A 20,915-nucleotide genomic window follows, 5' to 3' on the forward strand; every position below is an offset into this window, starting at 1 on the left:
TACTGGTTCAAGCTGAAGTCACCCAAACATTTCCCTCTTCCGCTCCCGAATTATTTTTCTGCATAACTTCAGGGGGATAAAGTGGTTTGTGGGCATCTGCTCCGGATGTGAAATTGCTTTATTATTTATTTTCCTTATTGTTGCTGTGTCCTGGCTTCCACTTGGCTGGACCATCGTTACATTAGCCTGTCAATGGCATTTTGGCAGACCCCTCTTTGTTAGTCTCTGAGCATTTCTCTCTTCTGAGCCCTGTGACCCAATGGATTATCATGTGCTCCTAGAATCTGCCATGATGTTAATTTTGAGCTATGGCTTTCCTAATTCTGGCTTTACACAGTTTCTTGGTAGTATCTGCTTATGGTATTGATCCTCTGGATGAGATCTGCTTTGCCTTCAGATCTTCTGTCTGAATCTGCCATGATGTTAATTTTGAGCTATGGCTTTCCTAATTCTGGCTTTACACAGTTTCTTGGTAGTATCTGCTTATGGTATTGATCCTCTGGATGAGATCTTCTTTGCCTTCAGATCTTCTGTCTGATTAGTCATCAGCCACTTGATCTGCAGGACAGGGATCTATTGGCCTCGTATAGGCTATATTGTAATGTTGTGTAGACGTAGAGCATTCCCAGTGTGGGCACTTCATGTAACTCTTCCAAGGAATATTGAGGGTACTACTTCACCTGTTTGTGGAAATCTTCTCAGGACTGTGCTGCTGTCTTGATACCATATCCCCTTGAAAACTCCTTTTTTTCTTTTTGCTTCTGAATCGGTTATTTGTAATTGCTAGTTGTTCCCACAGTCTGTTCCAGGTGTTTAGCAGAAGACTTCTTAGCTGAATCCTCCTCTTGTGGAGCTGTGCGATCCGAAGCCTTGAAATCCACTCCTGAGAAATCTCCCAAATCTTGTTTACCCGCCTTTGCTCAGATTGTCCAGTGGATTAAGAACACTTCTTTCTGCTTTAAATCCTTCACAGACAGCGTTTTGGGAAGTTGAGTAAGATAATTGTTGCAAAAGAGTTTTTCATTTTAATAACTTTACTCATAAAAGGCATTAGAAAGCTACCGAGCTCTGAAGATAGCAAGGGTATTAAAATGTCTTCAGTCTGGCTTGCTCCTTCTGTGAAGCCAAAATCTGTAGTTCCCAGGGGACTTCTCCCACTCTTCCTTCTTGTTCTGCTGCTAGGCAGACTCAAGAGCTCTGCCACTGTAGTTGCAGTAATTTAAATGTTCCTATCCCAGCTCTTCCTCACCTCTGCCTCTCCACCCTGCAGCACAAGTGCATGTGGTGCCAGCTGCTGCAGTTTGCTCTCTGGTGTATTAGCAAAAACATCTTGGAGAGAGATAATATCTTCAACTGCTAAAGCTAAAGTCTCTGGAACAAAAGTCAAGCTGTGTATCAATAGTGTCTCCCACTCCTACTGTATTTTTTCTTGCATTGAACTTCAGCCGCTTTCTGCTATGGCTCTGTGCATGAAAAACATTGTTTCAGAAGTCGGTCAGTTAGAGGGGAAGAGACAATGTAAAGTGCTTAATGGCTTTTCCCAGATGGCCTTTTAGCAAGGTGTCAGAATACCATTCCTAATAGGACACTACTTTGAAATAGAGTATAACAACGTCTTACGGCATGATCAGAATTGCATTCAGTACGTAATGCTAAATGGAGTCTGCATTTTCTTAACACTTTATCCCTCCCTAACACACTGTGTTTTAATTTGAATGGAAGGATAAGATAAGGATATCATTAAAGCAGAAGGAGAAGTTGCCATAGTTAGGAGGTGACTTAGAGTACTGCTCAGCATTTTAATTAGAGAGTCCATCTGAACAGACAAGAGCCTTCACATAAAAGTAAAAAACAGCAGAACTGTTTGAATGTGAGACTAAACGAGAGAGAGGAGAAAAAGATAAAGACTTTGAGACAACTTACGACTTTCTAAACACACACAACACTGTCTTGAGCCTGCGTTTACCCGATATCAGATGGGTAAACTTAAGTATTTATAAATATCAATGTTTCACATATTAGCTCTGATTGAAAATATAGCATAGTATAAAGGAACACCAGCTCTGGTACAATTCCCTGAGCAGCGCTCTTATGTTTTAAAGACCAGCTTATATAAATTCCTTAAAGTCTGTGAATCTACTTGAATTTTCTTGAAGCTTTCTTTAACTTTGTGAATTGATGAGGATATGACTGATCAACTAATGTCAGTTCAGCAAGGCACTCCTGGGTTAACTCCCTTAAATAAAAAGTACTTGTAAAGAATTGATATATTAGCATTCTTGTGACCTTTCTGGGAGCTGAATCACTTCCCATCAGGTTGCTGTCACTCAATATCAGTTTTAGCTAGTGCATAACAGTATTGAAAAAAATTACTTTAAGAGAAGAATTTGGATTGAAACATACACGTGCAACGAAATTGGGGAAAGAGGATTTTGCGGAGCTCTTCGGCTGCTTTTAGAGTACCGAATCAGGAAAGAATCAATAGAAATTCCAGCAGCAGAACTGTGTGGATGAGTGAATTAGAAGAGAGAAAGGTACATTCAGATGTTTGTTTTCCTCTCTCCATGCTATTAATCTAAACTATGTTAGATTAGCTTATTCCTCTTCTAAAGCACTTAGAATCATAGAATGGTTAGGGTTGGAAGTGACCTCAAAGATCATCTAGTTCCAACCCCCCTGCCATGGGCAGGGAAACCCTCCACTGCACCAGGTTGCCCAAAGCCTCATCCAACCTGGCCTTGAACACTTCCAGGGATGGGGCATCCACAACTTCTCTGGGCAACCTGTTCCACTGCCTCACCACCCTCAGAGTGAAAAATTTCTTCCTTATATCTAATCTAAATCTGCCTTCTTTCAGCTTAAAACCATTGCCCCTTGTCCTATGACTACATGCCCTTGTAAAAAGTCCCTCTTCAGCTTTCCTGTAGGCCCCTTTTAAGTACTGGAAAGCTGCTATAAGATCACCCTGGAGCCTTCTCTTCTCCAGGCTGAACAGCCCCCAACACTTCTTCCTGTTCTTCTCAGAAAACCTCTTCCTATTAGACCAGAGTATTATTTATTGTTCTTCTTGATTGCCTGCCACACCATTGCCAGAAATCTTCGTATTACTTTTGTTCTCCTAGGATTGCCATGGTGTGCCAAGCTGCTTGCTCTACATACATGCACAAAGCATGTTACCACACCTTCTCCTTCATACTTCAGATGCTGGCGGTTACTGGCAGTGGAATCAGAAGCTGCATGCGCTCTTTCCCCTCCACTTTCACTTTGTATAAGCCAGCAAGCAGAAAACAACACGATGACCAAGATGCCTTGGGCGATGACTGAGAACGAGCCCCAAGCCGCTATTACTGTTCAGCCTAACAACTGTTTTATCACCGGGAAGAATAGCAGCAACAGCAGCTCATCTAGTGGCCAATGCAGCCTTCTATACTTCCTTTTTACAATGCAATTCAGAGAAGTTATTATTTTGTTTTCATCTTTTAAGGGGAAACTTTGCTGGGGCTGTTTAACAACAAGCTATTTGGTTTGGCTGTCGTGGCCCACAGGCAAGCAGTTAAAAAACCTGATGAACCTGTTATAAGAGTAACAGGGTGGCTCATGGGACTGGTACCATCACAGCTGTGCCATACCTTTGCACTTAAAGTTTGAATCCTTTCTTTCGCAAAAATTCACATGCAGTGTTAGATCATCTATTCTCTTTCAGGGAAATTTTATTTTGAAGAGCTTTGCCCTGCTAATGCTTGTAAAGAATATTTCAAATAGGTCTTGACCCTTTTCTAAAAGGTAATAAATTATACGTATTCTTGATAATATACAAGAGCAATTTCTGGGCATACTGCCACTCATGCACCTGGGGAATTATTATAAGAGAGCACATATTGATTAATCAATTAAAATTGATTAACTTGAAAGAACATGAAAGAAAGCATAATGCAACCATGTTCTATGAATAGTGGACTCATACTTAAGGCCAAAGCATTCCTTGAAAAGTGCTACTAACAGAACAATCTCATAATGCTTTTATGTTCTTAAAAATTTTGGTGAAGAATTAAGACTACAGATGTTGGTACAATTAATGAGAATGCATATATGTAAGAGAGAGCCCAGAATATCTGAACATGTTAATACTCTGTCCTCCTAGATGGCACAAAAACTCTTGCAAAGTAACGGGTTCCCAAGCAAATAGAGCTGCACTTAATCCTCTGTTTTTTCCCTATGGCAAAATTAATATGTACATCAGATCTAGCAGACAGGAATTCTTTCCGCCTTGCCTATAATCAATTATTGAAGATGTTCTGCAAAAGAACCACCCAATGTGAGGTGCCTTCAGGTTAAGAATTTTGGAAATTATTTGCAACTCTGAATTATTTCTGCTCTTTTTTAGCAATTTTCTAAAAAGTCAGCCAACTTGCTCAGAGGGGCTAGTTACAAAACGTAAAAAGTGCTACTGAGCCTGACAGATGGGCATGTGCAAGATACTTGAGAGGCAGAATACTAACTTAACATGTGGTTATGGAAGGTTAAGATAAATTCTCAAGGAAAATATTAATACTCAGAAATATTGATTATACATCAAAATATAAATTAGATTCTTTAATAGTGAAGAAAGAAATTCCTTTTGATTAGTTTAAGAGTGGATATTACACAAGGGAGCTAAACAGTTTGAATTGGATCAATAGTGCTGTTAACGTTTATATCAGAGTTTCTAGGGAGTATATGTACATGGTTTTGTTCTGAAAAACACATGCAGAGAGCCTGAGATACGAATTCTGTAATTTACTCTTCCTTGACAAGGTCCTGACTTGTTGATTAAGAACTCCTTTTCTTCCCGTGGTTTCCCTGCCTAAATTATGCTGGCTTTTTCTTGGTGGTTTTTTTCATTGTTTTGTTGGTTTTTTTTTCTTTTTTCTTCCTATGCTGGTATTCTGTCTGCTTCATTACCTTCTTAATATCATGCTGAGCATTGATTTGTTGATATTTCATATTGCTCAAAGTGAAATAAGTTGGCCAACAGGAGGCTGTTTTAACTTAGGCTCATTTTAGTAAAATGGTTGTAGGAGTAAATAATAAAGTGGTTTGTGAACTCATTTTGGGGCAATAGAACAACTGTGGATTCACTTTGTTCATATGACAGTCTTAAGGTTGTGTCTCAGAACATTATAATTTTTATAAGTCATATGAGATAAAGAAGTCTTGTTATTACTGTTGTACTGAAGTGCAAGGCAATCTAATGCCTCTGAGGTTGTGCAGGATGTCTTTGATCTCAAAGAGAAATCACCTGAGATTACCTGTCTGCCAGGGAACACTCCAGCAGCACACTCATCTTTCTTTTGGGGAATTCCCAAAGCATATGTAATCCTAACATATCATCCAATACTTTTGGGACTTACTGCTTCCAGTAAGCTGGAGCTTAGCAACTCCTGTCAAAAGCCAGATTAAGATTGTCTCGGTTTGCTGACAAAAGCCACAGTATTTTAATTGTAGAAATGTAGCTGTGCCTTTCACTTTCTGAATACCTTTTCTTAAATAGTGGGGAAGGATATTTTTCAGAAGTTTCTAGTTACACTTGTCATTGTCATGACTTCCGGTGACAATTGTGTCCAAATTCCATTTTGTCTACAGTGCCTTCGTTGATTCAGAATGGGTAGCACTTTGTAAGGCAGCAACCATTTGTATCAGCAACTTAAACACTGCTTCTTGGAAGCCCCAGTATTTAAGAGTGATTGAGTTTAGTATGGAGAACTTTGTTCTTTTTCCATTCCAACATGGCTCACAGTAAATCTGTACGCTGATATTAGCAAGGTACATGCCTGCACAATGGCAGCAAATCCCTTGGTAGTCTGACAGTTAAAAGAGCCTTTGGCATTTGAGAAGGACGTGTCATGGTCTGCCAACTCTCCTGAATGAATCAAAAGCTCTCTTGCAAGGACATATGAGTGACTGGATTTTTAATCTGTGTGAAACGTATACTAAGTAAAATGCAGTTTTAATTATACTTAATGTCCATTATCTAACTGATTGATTTTTTTTTTTCAAGGAATTGTCCTGAGATGTATTTGCCATGTTTGTTTTGTTGACTTGAAAGAAATTGAGGCTAACATACCATTTTCGAATAATGCAACACACGTCTGGAGGACAGTACTTTATGTGATACAAAGTAGGAGAGCTCACATTAGGAGAGCTGTGAGTGATTATTTGCAGTTTTTCACTTACCTGGCAAGAAAGATGGAATCAGACACAGTTCCAGGGGAATGTCCTTGATAACCAGTTATCGTTACTGTTTGGGGCTTTATTCTTCTGAATCTCATGTCATGTCTTGTTTGTAACTGATTATAAACATGCACATAATTCGTACATTTCAGAAGTGAAATGACAATATATCAGGCTTGCACACACCTTACTTATGCATAGGTATCACCACAGGCCTCGATTCATAAAGGTACCTGAGTTTCACTTTAGGCACACAAAATATTTCCTAATTCACAACAGAATGGTTCATAAAACTTCTGCTTAGGTGCTATGATGTTCATAGGCACCATGATAACTACTAGAGGTATTTTTTGCCATTAAGGTTCTATTTCTATGCTAGAGGTTCATGTGGCCACCTTGAGATAAAGGGGAAGAGGAGGCAACGAGTTTTGCCCAAGTGTAGTGTTTAGAGTACTTATGCACTTGAAGACTGTCAGGGAGCATCAGGCTTTTAGTGAAGTGTTGCTGGAGAGCATCTGGGTAACTGCTGTAGAGGACAGACAGCACACACGAGCACAGCAGAGAGGACAAACTATCAGCGACTTTGCAGTTGAGGTAGTTTGTGCAGATGGGAGTTTGAAGGGAAACTGGAAACAGTGTGCAAGACAGCATAGGACTGCTAGAGTTGGTGCAATGACAGTGATGATGGGCCATAGGGAGTGCTCCCCAGCACCAGCTGGACCAGCCAACCATGGCACATCTAGAGGTTTCAACCTAGATCCAGAGGTATGGTAGAATGTGACCATCTTGTTCTCAGGCTGCTGGGGGTGGCACGTGTCTCTCCTGAAGGCTGGGGGGCAACGGTGACTTCACCCATGGGAGATGCGCTGTGGTCAGAGTGCTGAGCTGCCAGCTCAAAGAACTCCAGAAGGACATGAGAAGGACTGTATAGCATCAGGCTGGATAAACAGGAGCTTGACAGCATTTTCAAGGATCCATCAAAGAGATAAGAGTGCCTTTCTGCAGCAGATGGAGGCACCAGTCTGTTGACCAGACTTGCTCTCCAGCAATGCCATGACAGGATAAGACACAGTGTGCACAAATTGAAATACAAAAAAAATCCGTTTTAAGAAAAGTCTTTTTTTCCTGTGAGGGTGGTCAAATGCTGGAACAGGTTGCCCAGATAGGTTGTGGAGTTACTTTACACATTTTGTGACTAAAGAGCTAAGAATACATGCAAACTGGTTTTTACTAGTTACCAGTCATAGTCACATGCCCTTCGTATTAAATGTTTCCTTAATTCAGTATTTTGAAGGCTTTAATTACAGGGAAAATGTCATTTGATTGACTAGAAATACAGATTTGTTTGTCAGAAAATTAAGAAGGATGCCCAAAGGCAGAGTGTGACTGACTGCAGTAGGTTATTTATTAATTTTTCCATTCTTTTCACCTTTATTCGGTTCAGTAATCGGTAACAACAAACTAGATCAGAGAACATTATCTGTCCCTGAGGCCATGCAGTGCAGAATGACATACATATGTACAGTTAAACTCTCTTGCACCTTCCTCTCCTCCTAACTCCACCAAACCAAGCAACTAACCAGGGTGGTTTTGTCTTTACTGGGAAGAAGCTCTGGCTCAGGCATTCCTCCAAGCTATGACCAGGGTTTGTCAGGAGGAGTAATAGCTGGCACCAGCCAAAACTGTACCAGCTGTGCTGACAATTGCCCCAAGAGCAAACCAGCCCAGATTATACCATGTCAGTGCTTGAGCCCATCCCCTGGTCCTGTTGAGGTTGTTATTCATAGTTGTAGTCTCCAATTCTGACTGATCTAAATATGCAACAGAGCTTTACTAGCACAGTTCATTGAAGTTGATATAAAACCAGGGTAGGTACCATCTTGGTATAGGTAAGAGAGGGAAGAAAACCACATAAAACTCTATTTTAGGTGGAGGATATACCATACAGGCTGATGCTGGTAAGGGAGCTAATGCTCCTTTGTACCTCTGCTTCCCAGCAGTTAAAATTGCACTTGAAAGCACAGGTGATTGAGACAGTAGTGATGTAACTATGGCGTGTTTATTCACTTGTGTAGTAAATTATTTTGTGAAATCACTCTCTGTCATTGAAGTCCAATTCTTAGAAAGACTTTTTGAGAGAAATGCAGTAACTACACTTCAAAAAGATATTTTTATAAAGAAAATCTAGGTACACAAATTTAGTTTGTATTGTGAATGTGTCTTTCAGAAAATCTGATTTCCCATTCAGCCTCCTTGCTTTTAAGGAAGTTTAAAATATTTCCTCTATCACAAAGGATGGTGATCAAAGTGTGCTTTCGTGGCAACAACCCAAGGTTCCCATAATTTTCTCAAAAATGTTCCTTTTTTTAAGCATTTACATGCTTCACAGTTTAGAATGGAAAAAATCAATTGCGTGTATTAATCAGAGTATGTAAATAAATTTTATATAAAGAATCAAATTTCAAATAACTTTAATTTTGGTACTTTATAATTGTAGGATGCGTTAGCCTTAAGAAAATAAATGCTTTATTATATTTGAAAAAAATGTATTAAGATAATAAAACTTTAGCAGAAGTCACAAAGATTTCACAACATACATGTTTAATACTTCAAATTCTGTATAAATTTTATCATGTTTATAAAGTATCATTCTTTAGAATATGGATTACCAGATTGCCACAGCATTACCCATAGCAGATTTACAAAGACTGATATAAAAAAACTCTTCCTGTTTTCATCTTATATGTATTTTTTTAAACTAGAATTGCTTTAAGAAAGAAAAGCTTTCAGACATCATTTTACAAAATACTAAAATTAATTTTGTGTATGATAACAAATCTACTTTTTAATCCTAAAAGTACCCATGTTTATCCTTTCAGAGTAACTGTGGAGGGTGCCAGTAAATTGAGACTCAGTTTGGCAGGAAATGAAGAGGATTCACATAGCAGCAAGCTGGAAAAGCAACTTTCGTACTTCTCACAGCAAAAGCAAGAACCATGTGCCTGGTTCGGTTATTGCAGTATGCTCAATCTGTGTTTTACATAGAAAGTTTTGGGAAAGGGACCAGTTGTCTTTAAGTTAGTTGCAATTTATTTATAAAGTTAAATTACACATGTAGTACTTTAGCAGATAACAGATAGTTATTTAGCTCTGAAATGTATTAAATAACTTCAAGTGTTTAAAATATTATTCATTTTTTTTAGAAAGAGACCTTCATTTGTGAATTCTACCTACCAGAAAAGTTGTGTCTCTTGGTGAGCTTGACTCCTAATTGTGAGACTGAAAACATTCTAACCTGAAATCTCAGATGAAGCACACTGGATAAAGATTATAACTCTAGTTTCTTCAGTACCACAAACAACTATCTTTTTAGTCTAATCTTTTTTTCAAGATGTCTTGGGAGTATTTTAATTTCCGAGGATCTACACAGTTTTTAAACACCTCCAGGGATGGGGACTCCACCACCTCCCTAGGCAGCCTGTTCCAATACTTCACAACCCTATCTTACCATATTTTACCATGATCAGCTGTACTGAGGATGGATGCTGCGGTTCTGTTGTTATTTGTGCCCCCACACACCAAACTCTGTGCAGTAAAACTGTATTTATTTAGCTTCCATTTTTGTAAAAGGTTTGGATAACATGGTACTGCTGATATTTTAAAGCTTCAAGTATGTGAAGAAATTCAACAGAATAAGGATGGAAGTCATTCCACCTAATTTTGTCTGTCTAAAAATTAAGTGTCTGACTGTGCATTATAGTAGATCTCTCTATCATCAGGGGAAAGAAAAGGGAATCTCTAGATTCTGAGCTATCTGGTATGGTTATCTCTGTCCGTGGGCTGCAGAAGGACTCTAGAGGACTGGCTTAGACTGGTCCTGTTTGGAAAGGCAAATGCCATCTTTCAGTGGCTGGAAAGGCTATGAATTGAACCATTGTAAAATGGTCTAAATCTACAGGATTTTCTTTACTGTGGTTTCCACTAGAACCTGCTTGTTCCGGTATGATACATACTTAATAAGTTTCAAAAAGTAGAGGAAAACTTTGTGTTTATTGTCAGAATTTTAGGCATATTGCTAGCTAAACTGAAAATATAATTTAAATTATTAAGTTACCTTTTTAGGATTCATACCATTAATCCACAATGAGCTGTGCTTGTTTTTTTTCAGATGTGAATAGTTAAGTTTTAGCAGATTTACACCAAACAAGACAAATTGTGTAATTAGTGATTTGTTTTTGTTTTCAGTCGTAATTCAGATGATGACATTTTGTTAGTCTGTTAACATTTCTTTCTAAACATTTATATTCCATTCAAATTAACAAAGTAGTTTTATAGCCTTGTGTAAATTCCTACTTCTCAATGAGTCCAGCATTTACTTACTCAACCAATGCACTGCAGACTTTTATGGTTACATCTAGGAGCCATTGTATAATTTAGGTTTTCAAAATACTTTACAATCATTTTGAAACTTTAAATTCTTTAAAGTAGTTCTAAACACAAAAACAGGTAAGTGTGTTGTTTGCGATACAGGATACAGTTTTTTCTTTTAACTGTATAACGTTACACAGTTGTGAAGGATGAAATTCTATCTTTGGATGCTCATGAGCGATTTATATTGCAGACAAGATCTGTGTTATCATTGGCAGGGACAGGAAGGGAAGCGGGGCTCTGAACACTAGACGAGGAAAAAGCTAACACTGAGTACTAAATAAAACTTTCTGATTGGTCCACACATTTCTGTAGCATGAATATTTTTCCATCCATGGACATTTTTCATGTGCATGTTGGGAGGCTGGACAGTTGACTTGAAGAGTAAAATTTTAAAAGCAGGTGATAATTTCTTGTCTTTGTCTGTGTTCTTTTAAATAGGAACAGATGTCTCAGGTGTTAGATGCAATGTTTGAAAAGCTGGTTGAAGGAGGGGAACATGTCATTGATCAAGGGGATGATGGTGACAACTTCTACGTCATTGATAGGTGAATTGCTATGTCTTATTATAGCACAAAGTATTACGCAAAAGTCCATTGAGAAGAATCTATGTCTCTAAGTACTTGTATTTAACTTTTACATATGTTTGCATGGGAGAAAATAAAAAGAACACACATGAACCAGTACAGCTTGCTCTGAGCTATGGAGAGCGGTTTTTGAAAGGAGGCAGATTTTTCATATGGAAAGCGGTCCCTGTTGTCTTTATGTATTGCTAGATCTCAAAGGCTGGTTTGTTGGTTTTTTTTTACATGGAAAGAGATCTAACACAAAACAATGGGAAAAGTTTTACAGCTCAGTATTTGAAATCTTATTGCATTTCAATACTATCTGTAGACTTTCTTGTTCACATGAATATTATTAGACCTTGAATAGCTCAGTCATTACTCTTCGTTTGGAGATCTGTACCGGAAAAGGCAGGTAACTTAAGTAAAATCCTAGATACTGATTGCTGTTGAATCCAATGAGTTAGAAAGAGCATTGTCTTCGGCATCCTTCACTAGTCTGTTGGCACAGGCTCCAGCCAAACTGTCCCAAAACACCTTTTCTTATTTATACCTTTAGTTTTAGGCTAACACAGTGATTTCTGAGAGTGTTTGAAAGGAATGTTATGCTAGAACTCTAAAAGAAATGCAAAGGTTTTTGATCAGTGTAGATCAGTATAACCAGCCGGTCAAAAGAGGTGATTATCCCACTGTATTTAACATTGGTGCAGCCTCACCCGGAGTGTGGGCCCCATAATTTAAGTAGGATGTGAAGGTCTTTGAATGCATCCAGAGGAGAGCAACAAAGCTGGTGAAAGGGCAGGAAGGCATGTACTATGAGGAGCTGCTAAGGGCTTTGAGTTTGTTTAGTTTGGAGAAAAGGAGGCTGAGGGGTGACCTCATTGCTCTCTACAGCTTCCTGAGAGGTGGAGAGGGAGATGCTGATCTCTTCTCCCTGGTATCCAATGATAGGCTACATGGAAATGGTTCAAAGCTGCTCCAGGACAGGTTCAGACTGGACATTAAGAAGCATTTCTTTATTGAGAGGGTGGTCAGACACTAGAATAGGCTGATGCCCGAAGCCTGTCAGTGTTGAAGAGGCATTTGGACAATACCTTTAGTAATATTCTTTAACTTTTCATCAGCCCTGAACTGGTCAGGCAGTTGGTGATCATGTAGGTCCCTTCTAACTGAAACATTAAATCAGAACATCGTAGAAGTGTGTCAGGATTCTTTGCTGAAGAGTCAATGTTTTTCAGTTTTCCGAGGTTGCAATTTGTCATCTCTTATCCAAAAAGCTGCAGGGACTTCATAATATTCTGTCAGCTTTGTGGTTTTTAGGTGCAGTGAATCACCTCTAAGTCCCTTATCAATGAAATCATCGTACAGATTTTTGCATTACATTCACATGATTTATCAACACATATACCATACAAATAGTCAGTGCTGAACAAAACGATGGCTCAGCATCAGTGGGAATGGCTATGTCATGTTTTACAAGATACCAGATTTTACTGCATTTCCGTAGCAAAAGTTACTAATTTAATGATGGGGAGAAGAAATCCACAATATATTAAATAAATGCATACCTTTATTTCATAATCTTATGTTGCTTTTCTTATACATTTCTTCTGTTTCCTGCATCTCCTCTATTCATTACATTATGAATTACTACTTTAACATATTTTAAAGGTTAAATAACTTGCATCATTATTTCAGTGATCATATCATAGCAATTTTTGGATAGACTTGTTACATTTCTATTTAGTGTGTTTAAAATGAAATTAAGAAACAGATACTGTTAGATCTTAATTTTTAATAAATCATAGAATCATAGAATGGTTAGGGTTGGAAGGGACCTCAAAGATCATCTAGTTCCAACCCCCCTGCCATGGGCAGGGAAATCCTCCACTACACCAGGTTGCCCAAAGCCTCATCCAACCTGGCCTTGAACACCTCCAGGGATGGGGCATCCACAGCTTCTCTGGGCAACCTGTTCCAATGCCTCACCACCCTCAGAGTGAAAAATTTCTTTCTTATATCTAACCTTAATCTGCCCTCTTTCAGTTTAAATCCATTGCCCCTTGTCCTATCACTACACACCCTTGTAAAAAGTCCCTCTCCAGCTTTCCTGTAGGCCCCCTTTAGGTATTGGAAAGCTGCTATAAGATCACCCTGGAGCCTTCTCTTCTCCAGGCTGAACAGCCCCAACTCTCTCAGCCTGTCTTCATAGCAGAGGTGCTCCAGCCCTCTGATCATCTTCGTGGCCCTCCTCTGGACTCGTTCCAGTAGCTCCATGTCCTTCTTGTGTTAGGGACTCCAGAGCTGAACACAGTATTCCAGGTGGGGTCTCACGAGAGCTGAGTAAATTACGGTGATTAATAGATCACTGTACAGCCAGCCTGTCTTTAAAATGAGCTAATGCAAAAACTAATAACCCTATTCTTCCCTTTAAAAAGGAACTACTTTTATTATTTATGGAAGTGATTGAAATGTTTCTGCAAGGTGTGTAATATCATTTGAACAAGTAAATGTACATTTCAAATGCTTTATCTTTGGAATTCGTTGTATAAAAAGTAATACAGTGAGAGGCTGCTTAGCAAAGACCAGAACTGGATTCTACTTACTGTATTCATGTATTTTATTAACAGAGGTACATATGATATTTATGTAAAATGCGATGGTGTTGGGAGATGTGTTGGAACCTATGATAACCGAGGAAGTTTTGGTGAGTTGGCCTTAATGTACAATACACCCAGAGCAGCCACAATTATAGCTACCTCTCCTGGTGCCATCTGGGGTTTGGTAAGTGAAATACTTGTTTTAAGATATTATTTGTTTTAATTTATTTATAAAAATTGCAATAGTATGCTATATGAGCATAAAAAAATAATTATCATTTCAGAATTATTTTTTTTTTTAATTCTGAGAACTCCCCAAACAATACTGTCTTTTTCCAGAATCTGCAAAAGGAAACCTGAGGCTTAAGAAAACACTGAGCTTTATAAAAAATAATTTTAATTCTATTTTAATTATAATTTCCCAAATTGCAAACCACTTGACAATTACTTAGACACATATATAAAATGTTTTCTCTCATCTTGATAGGGAAATGTCTTTGGTTCCAGAGTAAAATTCCCATATGAGGTTATTTATCAGTGGTACACTATCTGGATCTTTGACAACAGTAATAGAATTTACCAAAAGAGTAAAACTGGGATAGCCATCTTCTTCAAGATGTACATATCAATCTAATGTCTGATCCCAAGATAACATTTTCCTGTTGAAGCAAAACGCGTGGTTTTCACCAACTTAATCCATGTGTCTTTTGGGATCATGGCAGAGTTTAGGACACTGTAAGAATGGCTTTAAATTGGATTGGGTAGTATTGACCAGCAAATCTTACCTGTAGCAGTGAAGGCTTGCAAAGCGTGTCACCTCTGTTTGTCACAAGGACACAGTCATATGAAGTGAAGAAAACAGCATACATGTAGTTTTCCATCTGTCTGCTTCACTTGGATTCCCAAATACTGAGGAATTTCCAGTTGGCTGTTTAGGCCAGCAGTGAGTCTTGTTCTGCTGAAATAGCAGAAAGTGGTCTGTGACCTACGACCCAGACCCATGTATTTCAGTTTTGTTTGTATAATAATTTAAAAACCTCTTTGAGGTTTCAATATGTATGGAACCTCAGGAGAATGAATATACCTCGTAAATTAAATATTGAGGATTTCTTAAATATCTTAGATGACCCACTCAGCGTTCATGATGTAGCCAACCTGTTTAAGGCAAACTCTGTACCCTTTGCATATATGTAAACTCGGTATGTATTCTCTGCTGAAGGGCAGAGGAGTTTTGTCACAACGTCAATCAGATCAGGAGCTTAACTTCAGGAGCTCTTGATTGACCTCTAGAGGAATCTTTCTCAACTGGCTGTATGGGGAGACTAGCCAGCTAGTTTAATGGCTCTGTTCTGACTAAAATTGGGTAATTCGAACATATTCGGCCATTTCTAAAGTACTTTCTACCACACACATATTTTCTGTTAATAAACTCTGATTTTCTCTTTGTGTTTACAGGACAGGGTAACGTTCCGAAGAATCATTGTAAAAAATAATGCCAAAAAGAGAAGAATGTATGAGAATTTTATTGAGTCATTGCCATTCCTTAAATCGTTAGAAGTAAGACTTCTATTGCATTATTTTAATGGCTGTATCAGAGGTACCTGATAAGATTCTGCTTTTGCAGAGTTTAAATTTGGAATTAAAATTTTTCCACAATAAAATTTTGCATACTTTTGTTTTGGAGAAAGACTATATTTTTTTTACGTTTCTAAATTTCCAAGATAAAGAACTATTGTTAATATTGTATTTTTAAAATAACTATTTTACTTCTTTTTACCTTTACCTTCATTTTCTTAAGCTTAATTTTACTAGATATTAGCCAATAAAATTAAACAATTACTTAGGGGATTGCAAAATATTTTCATTTAACAGGTGTATTTTTACATGAAAATAATTTTTGAAGACGGGATATATAGACTTCTTACAAAAACAGAAGGTCTATCAAAACATCTAGCTGTTAAGACTATAATATGCCCTCTGGAACACTATGGAGCATCCTTTTTTTAATGATTATTAAAACAGGAAAATAAAGATACACTATTCTGTGTAAAGATTTGTGAAAAAAATATGAAAGGGCTTTCTAAATATAATATTGTAATGTTAACCAAATATTTCTTACATTTTCTATTTTTAAATGAAGGTATCTGAGCGTTTAAAAGTGGTTGATGTGATTGGCACCAAAGTGTACAAAGATGGAGAACAAATCATTGCTCAGGTAAAGGTTATTTCTAATTTTTTTCTTTTCCAGTAGGTAACAATTATCATGTTATCTACAGACAATACCTGCTTTTAAACTATGTTTTTTCTTTCTCAGATGAAACAAAAACAATGAATCTTGCATCTAAGAGAGGTGATTATTTTGTTTCAGAAGCTAATTTTTCGCTTTGAAAAACCTCCTCCTTTGCTGGTATGAATAAAGGAGTGAACATTCTTAGTATACTTAGAAATTCAAACTATGGAAAAGAATGATTGCTTCCAATAAGGAGCACTAAAGACTTACTTTGTTGTTCTTGTTAAAATATGATAATATTTTGAAGAAGAATGCAGAAGTAAACTCATCAGGGTAGGCAACTTGCCCCAAAATCCTTATTGCATATGAGATAGGCTTGGAGGCTTTTTATACTGGAAACTCTGTAAGGGAAACAATTTCGAAGGAATACAAAGGTGGAAAAACAGGAGTAGGGGTCGTAAAATCTTCCATAACTTTGTTTTTCACTGCTTTTTGTTTAAGGCACAGTCAGCTATGTCTTTTCTTTAAAATGCCTTGCTGTCAGTTCTGTATAGCTGTTTTGATTATTACGTGCCTAGAGTATGGTTTCCACATTAAAAGTGATTGCTTTTGCAACAGGTATCAAAAAGATGAGCGTCAAGGCACTGGCTGCAAATATTTTGATGTTACCATGAAACTAGAAAGGAAATTTCACATTTCCCTTACTCACTTCATTATTTTTTTTCTTCTACAGGGTGACTTGGCTGATTCTTTCTTCATTGTGGAATCTGGAGAAGTAAGGATTATAATGACAAGGAAGGTAAACATCCCTAAACCACAGAATTTTATTTTTTTAAAGTGTTGATGTATTCTAATTTTGCTTATACAATCCTGAGTTCAGCTAATCTTTCTCTTCCTTTCGCTTTCTTTTTTTACCTGATATTTCAGGGTAAACAAGATGTAGAAGAGAATGGAGCAGTTGAAATAGCTCGATGCTCAAGAGGACAATATTTTGGAGAACTTGCTCTTGTAACTAACAAACCACGAGCCGCTTCTGCATTTGCTCTTGGCACTGTCAAATGTTTAGGTATTGTTCAATACTATTTTATATCTAATATAAAATGATGCATAATCTGTCTGGTTGTTTTTGTTGTGAACTCTGTCTTTCTGCAGAATATAAGATTTAATTACGTTTACTCAAATAAGACTGTTTAAGTACATCATCTATTACTGTGCCTTCCTATTTGCATTATTTATGTGCAAAAATTATTTGCAATTGATCACTAGTATTAAACACAAATTCTCCAATGTTTCTCTGATCACATGGAAGTACAAATTGTTTCAGGACAGTACAGAGAGTATTGCTGCAAACCATTTATAGCTATCAGATAAACGTCTAATACTCTGCAGAAAGGTGAAATGTTTCTTTTCTCAGTAGACTGACTCTCATCCAAGAAATAACTGCTGTGAAAATCCTGTCCCGTTTTATCACCACGACTTAAGTTTTAACAAATTCTTTGTCTTCACCAGCTGTTAATTTAATCATTCCATCACGCCGTAGCCTCAAGCACAGGAAAAGCAAAGACCATAGGAGTTGTGCCCATAGATGACCCATCTGCATCCATTGCTTTTCATGTTCTGATGTTTAGCTCCTAAATATTTGTATCTAATTATGAGAAAACTGTAAACAGCAAAGACAAGATGTGGCATTCCTGAATGACAGTTTGATTACCAAGCCAGTAACCAAAAAGTTTCTCACTTACTTATAAAGGTAGTATTTTTTTTTAAATCCTTAGCTCCAAACACACAGAGACGATCAGGCAATAAAGATCAAAGATGATAGAGAGGAAAGAATAAGAGGCAGTGGTGAGGAAGAGTATACCCAGTATGAGTGGGGTTATATAACTGTGCATACCCCGTATGAGCGAGTCAATCATATCTCTGGCACTTCCCAAATAGCAAAGATCCTAAACTTTTCTCAGGAGCCAAGAGACTACAGGCCACCAGGTTGGAAGCTGGTTGAAGTATGAACTTTCCTCCCTGGCCTGTTGGCTAGAACTATAGAGGATAACATCATGTGCCCTCGTGAGACCTCACTTGCCCTCGTGAGACCTCACTTGGAGTATTGCGTCCAGTTCTGGAGTCCCCAACATAAGAAGGACATGGACCAGTTGGAGAGGGTCCAGAGGAGGGCCACGAAGATGATAAGAGGGCTGGAGCACCTTTCCTATGAGGACAGGCTGAAAGAGTTGGGGCTGTTCAGCCTGGAGAAGAGGAGGCTCCGGGGTGACCTTATAGCGGTCTTCCAGTACCTCAAGGGGGCCTACAGGAAAGATGGGGAGAGGCTGTTCAGGAGGGCCAGTTGTGATAGGACAAGGGGTAATGGTTTTAAAATAGAGGGAGGTAGATTCAGGTTGGATATTAGGAAAAAATTTTTTACCATGAGAGTTGTAGAACACTGGAACAGGTTGCCCAGAGAGGTGGTGGATGCTCCATCCCTGGAGACGTTCAAGGCCCGGTTGGATGAGGCCCTGAGCAACCTGATCTAGTTGGAGATATCCCTGTTCCTTGCAGGGGGGTTGGACTAGATGACCTTTGAAGGTCCCTTCCAGCCCTAACGATTCTATGATTCTATGATTCTATGTGGTCAGGTAAAGAAAACATGCTGGTCAGCTCCGCATTGACATTGCATATGAATTACTGTCTCCAACTTTTTGTATCTTTGCTAGGAAATAAGTATCTATTACAATTTCCACTGTGGGTGGAAGCATTTAAAAACAGCAAGGAAATGTGCTAAGTTAGACCCCAAATACAGCCAACAACATAGCAAAGGATTTGGTTTTTTGCAAAATCTGAAGGGTCTTAAAACTGTTTTCTGTGGAGGAATCCAGGCCCCACCAGGCTTCTTCAGCAGCTCTTGAGTGACATAAATCTTAATAGGAAAGTATTTTCAAAATAAGAAACACAGCAAATTCTAAGATTATTTATGAAGTTTCAAGACAGCAATGTGTTGATTGATCTTGGTTTTGCTACGGTAAGTGGTTCCCTTCTGTGCAAACAAAGTATATGCCTCGGTAGTATCCGTCCTGTTACCATTTAAAATTTTACATTGAAATGTCATAAACACCAAGATTAGTGTCTGCAACTGACAAGCACGTTATATTCTTTCTCTTTCTCTCCCCTTTTATCTTAGTTATGGATGTGCAAGCATTTGAAAGGCTTTTGGGACCTTGTATGGAAATTCTGAAAAGAAACATTGCAAACTATGAAGAGCAGCTAGTTGCTCTGTTTGGAACAAACATGGACATTGCCGATCCCAGTGCATGAACTATAAACATTGGAGCAACAAGATCTGTTGTGAGAATATAGCACAGTAGTGGTTAGTCCACTGAGAAATTGTCTCTCTTCCTATAGATGCCAAGCATTTTCTGTGATTTTAAGAGTGGGTTCGGGGGTATTTTTTGGATTAAGTACAGTGGAAATACTAGTAAACAAAACAGGAATTTAATAAATTGTGGGCTTGATTTTTGAAGGTGCTTAGCATTGATGGGTCCATCTGGCATTAAGATGACCCATAGTAGCACAGCACCTTCGAAAATCAAGCCCTTTAACAGCATTTCCTTAAAGAGTAGATTTCAAAAAACCCACATGCGATGAACTCGTTAAAACAGCTTCTGTTCTTCAAAAAGGTTACAACTTTTCTGGAAAGACTGTTAGTTTGAATGTGGTATGTTGAAAGTATTAGTGCACACAAAGTGTTTATATGTATTAATACAGAAGATATACAGTAGATATTACTTTCTGACTACTACAATTGTCATGATTTTATGTTGCATTTATCACAGATATAGTGAATCACAAGACTAATCGTAAGATAAAGCATGACGAGGCATTTTGTGTAACGCTCATGATCCAAATCTGATTTTTAACATTTTGTAATTTGTTTTGAAGTCCTCTTTGTTTAATATGTCATGTTGCAGCACGACATTGTAATATCTTATGCAATTTAGAGGACTTGTATATTTTTGCAATAAACTTCATTTTTTATTAGTTACATGTATTATGTACAGTCTAGAGTGAGGAGAGCTGACAAATTAACCCTAATGCTTTAAAAGCAAAGGCATAGGTCATTGTCATGTTCTACCTAATCATACATAACCTATATTGTTTTCCTTCTCCCTTGTTTTATATTTATGCATTTTGTCTTCTCTATCTATGCTTGTTCTCTAGTTAATTTTTTTTAGATCTCACCTTTTTTATCTGTTAAATCTTTTACCTATTTCAAATGAAATGATCTCTGTATATCTCTCTTCTTGCAGTCTAATCTTTAGCTATCAAAGACTGGATTCAATTACTGGAGTGATTGATACCAAAAGCCGTGCTAAACTAAGCTTGTCCTTGAAAAATGCTTATCAGGAAGTAAAAAAAAAAAAAAAAAAAAAAAATTTAATTTGAAAGATCAATACTTCAAAAGCTTTGCACAAGTTTGGAAAGTATGTAATTGTTAAAGCTAACGTGTCCTGCTTTCAAAAACCTGTAGGTCATCATAACATAGTATCTTTTTAGCCATATAGCACGGGATTTCTTCTGAGACTGAGGAGAGAGAATATAATTTTAATTAGGAGCACAGGGCTCATTGCTTACAAGGGTCTGTGACTGGAAGTTTCAAGCACAGTCCAATTTTAATACTGCTTACTGGCCTATCTGTTGATGTACATGGGAAGCTAGTGCACATAACGGCGACTGGCAGGATTTCTGCCAAAATGATACTACAAGAATTGTAGAAAGGCTGCTTGTGCCCCGTTTCAAACACCTGAATTACAGCATCTTTCCTTCTTAGATAATGACTTTTCTAACGCCATATGTTTGTGTATGTTGATGTAATTATCCTACGGTGGTATGTTC

At 37.8% G+C, this 20,915-nt stretch overlaps 1 protein-coding gene across 5 annotated transcripts in view; it reads left to right on the top strand.

Moving 5' to 3' along the window:
* The window catches only part of PRKAR2B (protein kinase cAMP-dependent type II regulatory subunit beta), a 93,252-nt gene extending 73,915 nt beyond the window's left edge, over nt 1-19,337 (top strand). For all 5 annotated transcript variants that reach the window (XM_086610002.1, XM_086610004.1, XM_086610005.1 and 2 more), the window contains 7 exons: nt 11,080-11,186; nt 13,832-13,985; nt 15,257-15,358; nt 15,942-16,016; nt 16,765-16,830; nt 16,959-17,097; nt 19,204-19,337. In XM_086610002.1, coding sequence (XP_086466128.1) covers nt 11,080-11,186; nt 13,832-13,985; nt 15,257-15,358; nt 15,942-16,016; nt 16,765-16,830; nt 16,959-17,097; nt 19,204-19,337 — 777 coding nt within the window. The remainder of the gene's footprint in view (nt 1-11,079; nt 11,187-13,831; nt 13,986-15,256; nt 15,359-15,941; nt 16,017-16,764; nt 16,831-16,958; nt 17,098-19,203) is intronic.
* Nucleotides 19,338-20,915: the final 1,578 nt, after the last annotated feature.

Source organism: Tauraco erythrolophus, chromosome 4 (genome assembly GCF_009769465.1).
Source record: "Tauraco erythrolophus isolate bTauEry1 chromosome 4, bTauEry1.pri, whole genome shotgun sequence".
Classification (NCBI taxonomy): domain Eukaryota; kingdom Metazoa; phylum Chordata; class Aves; order Musophagiformes; family Musophagidae; genus Tauraco; species Tauraco erythrolophus.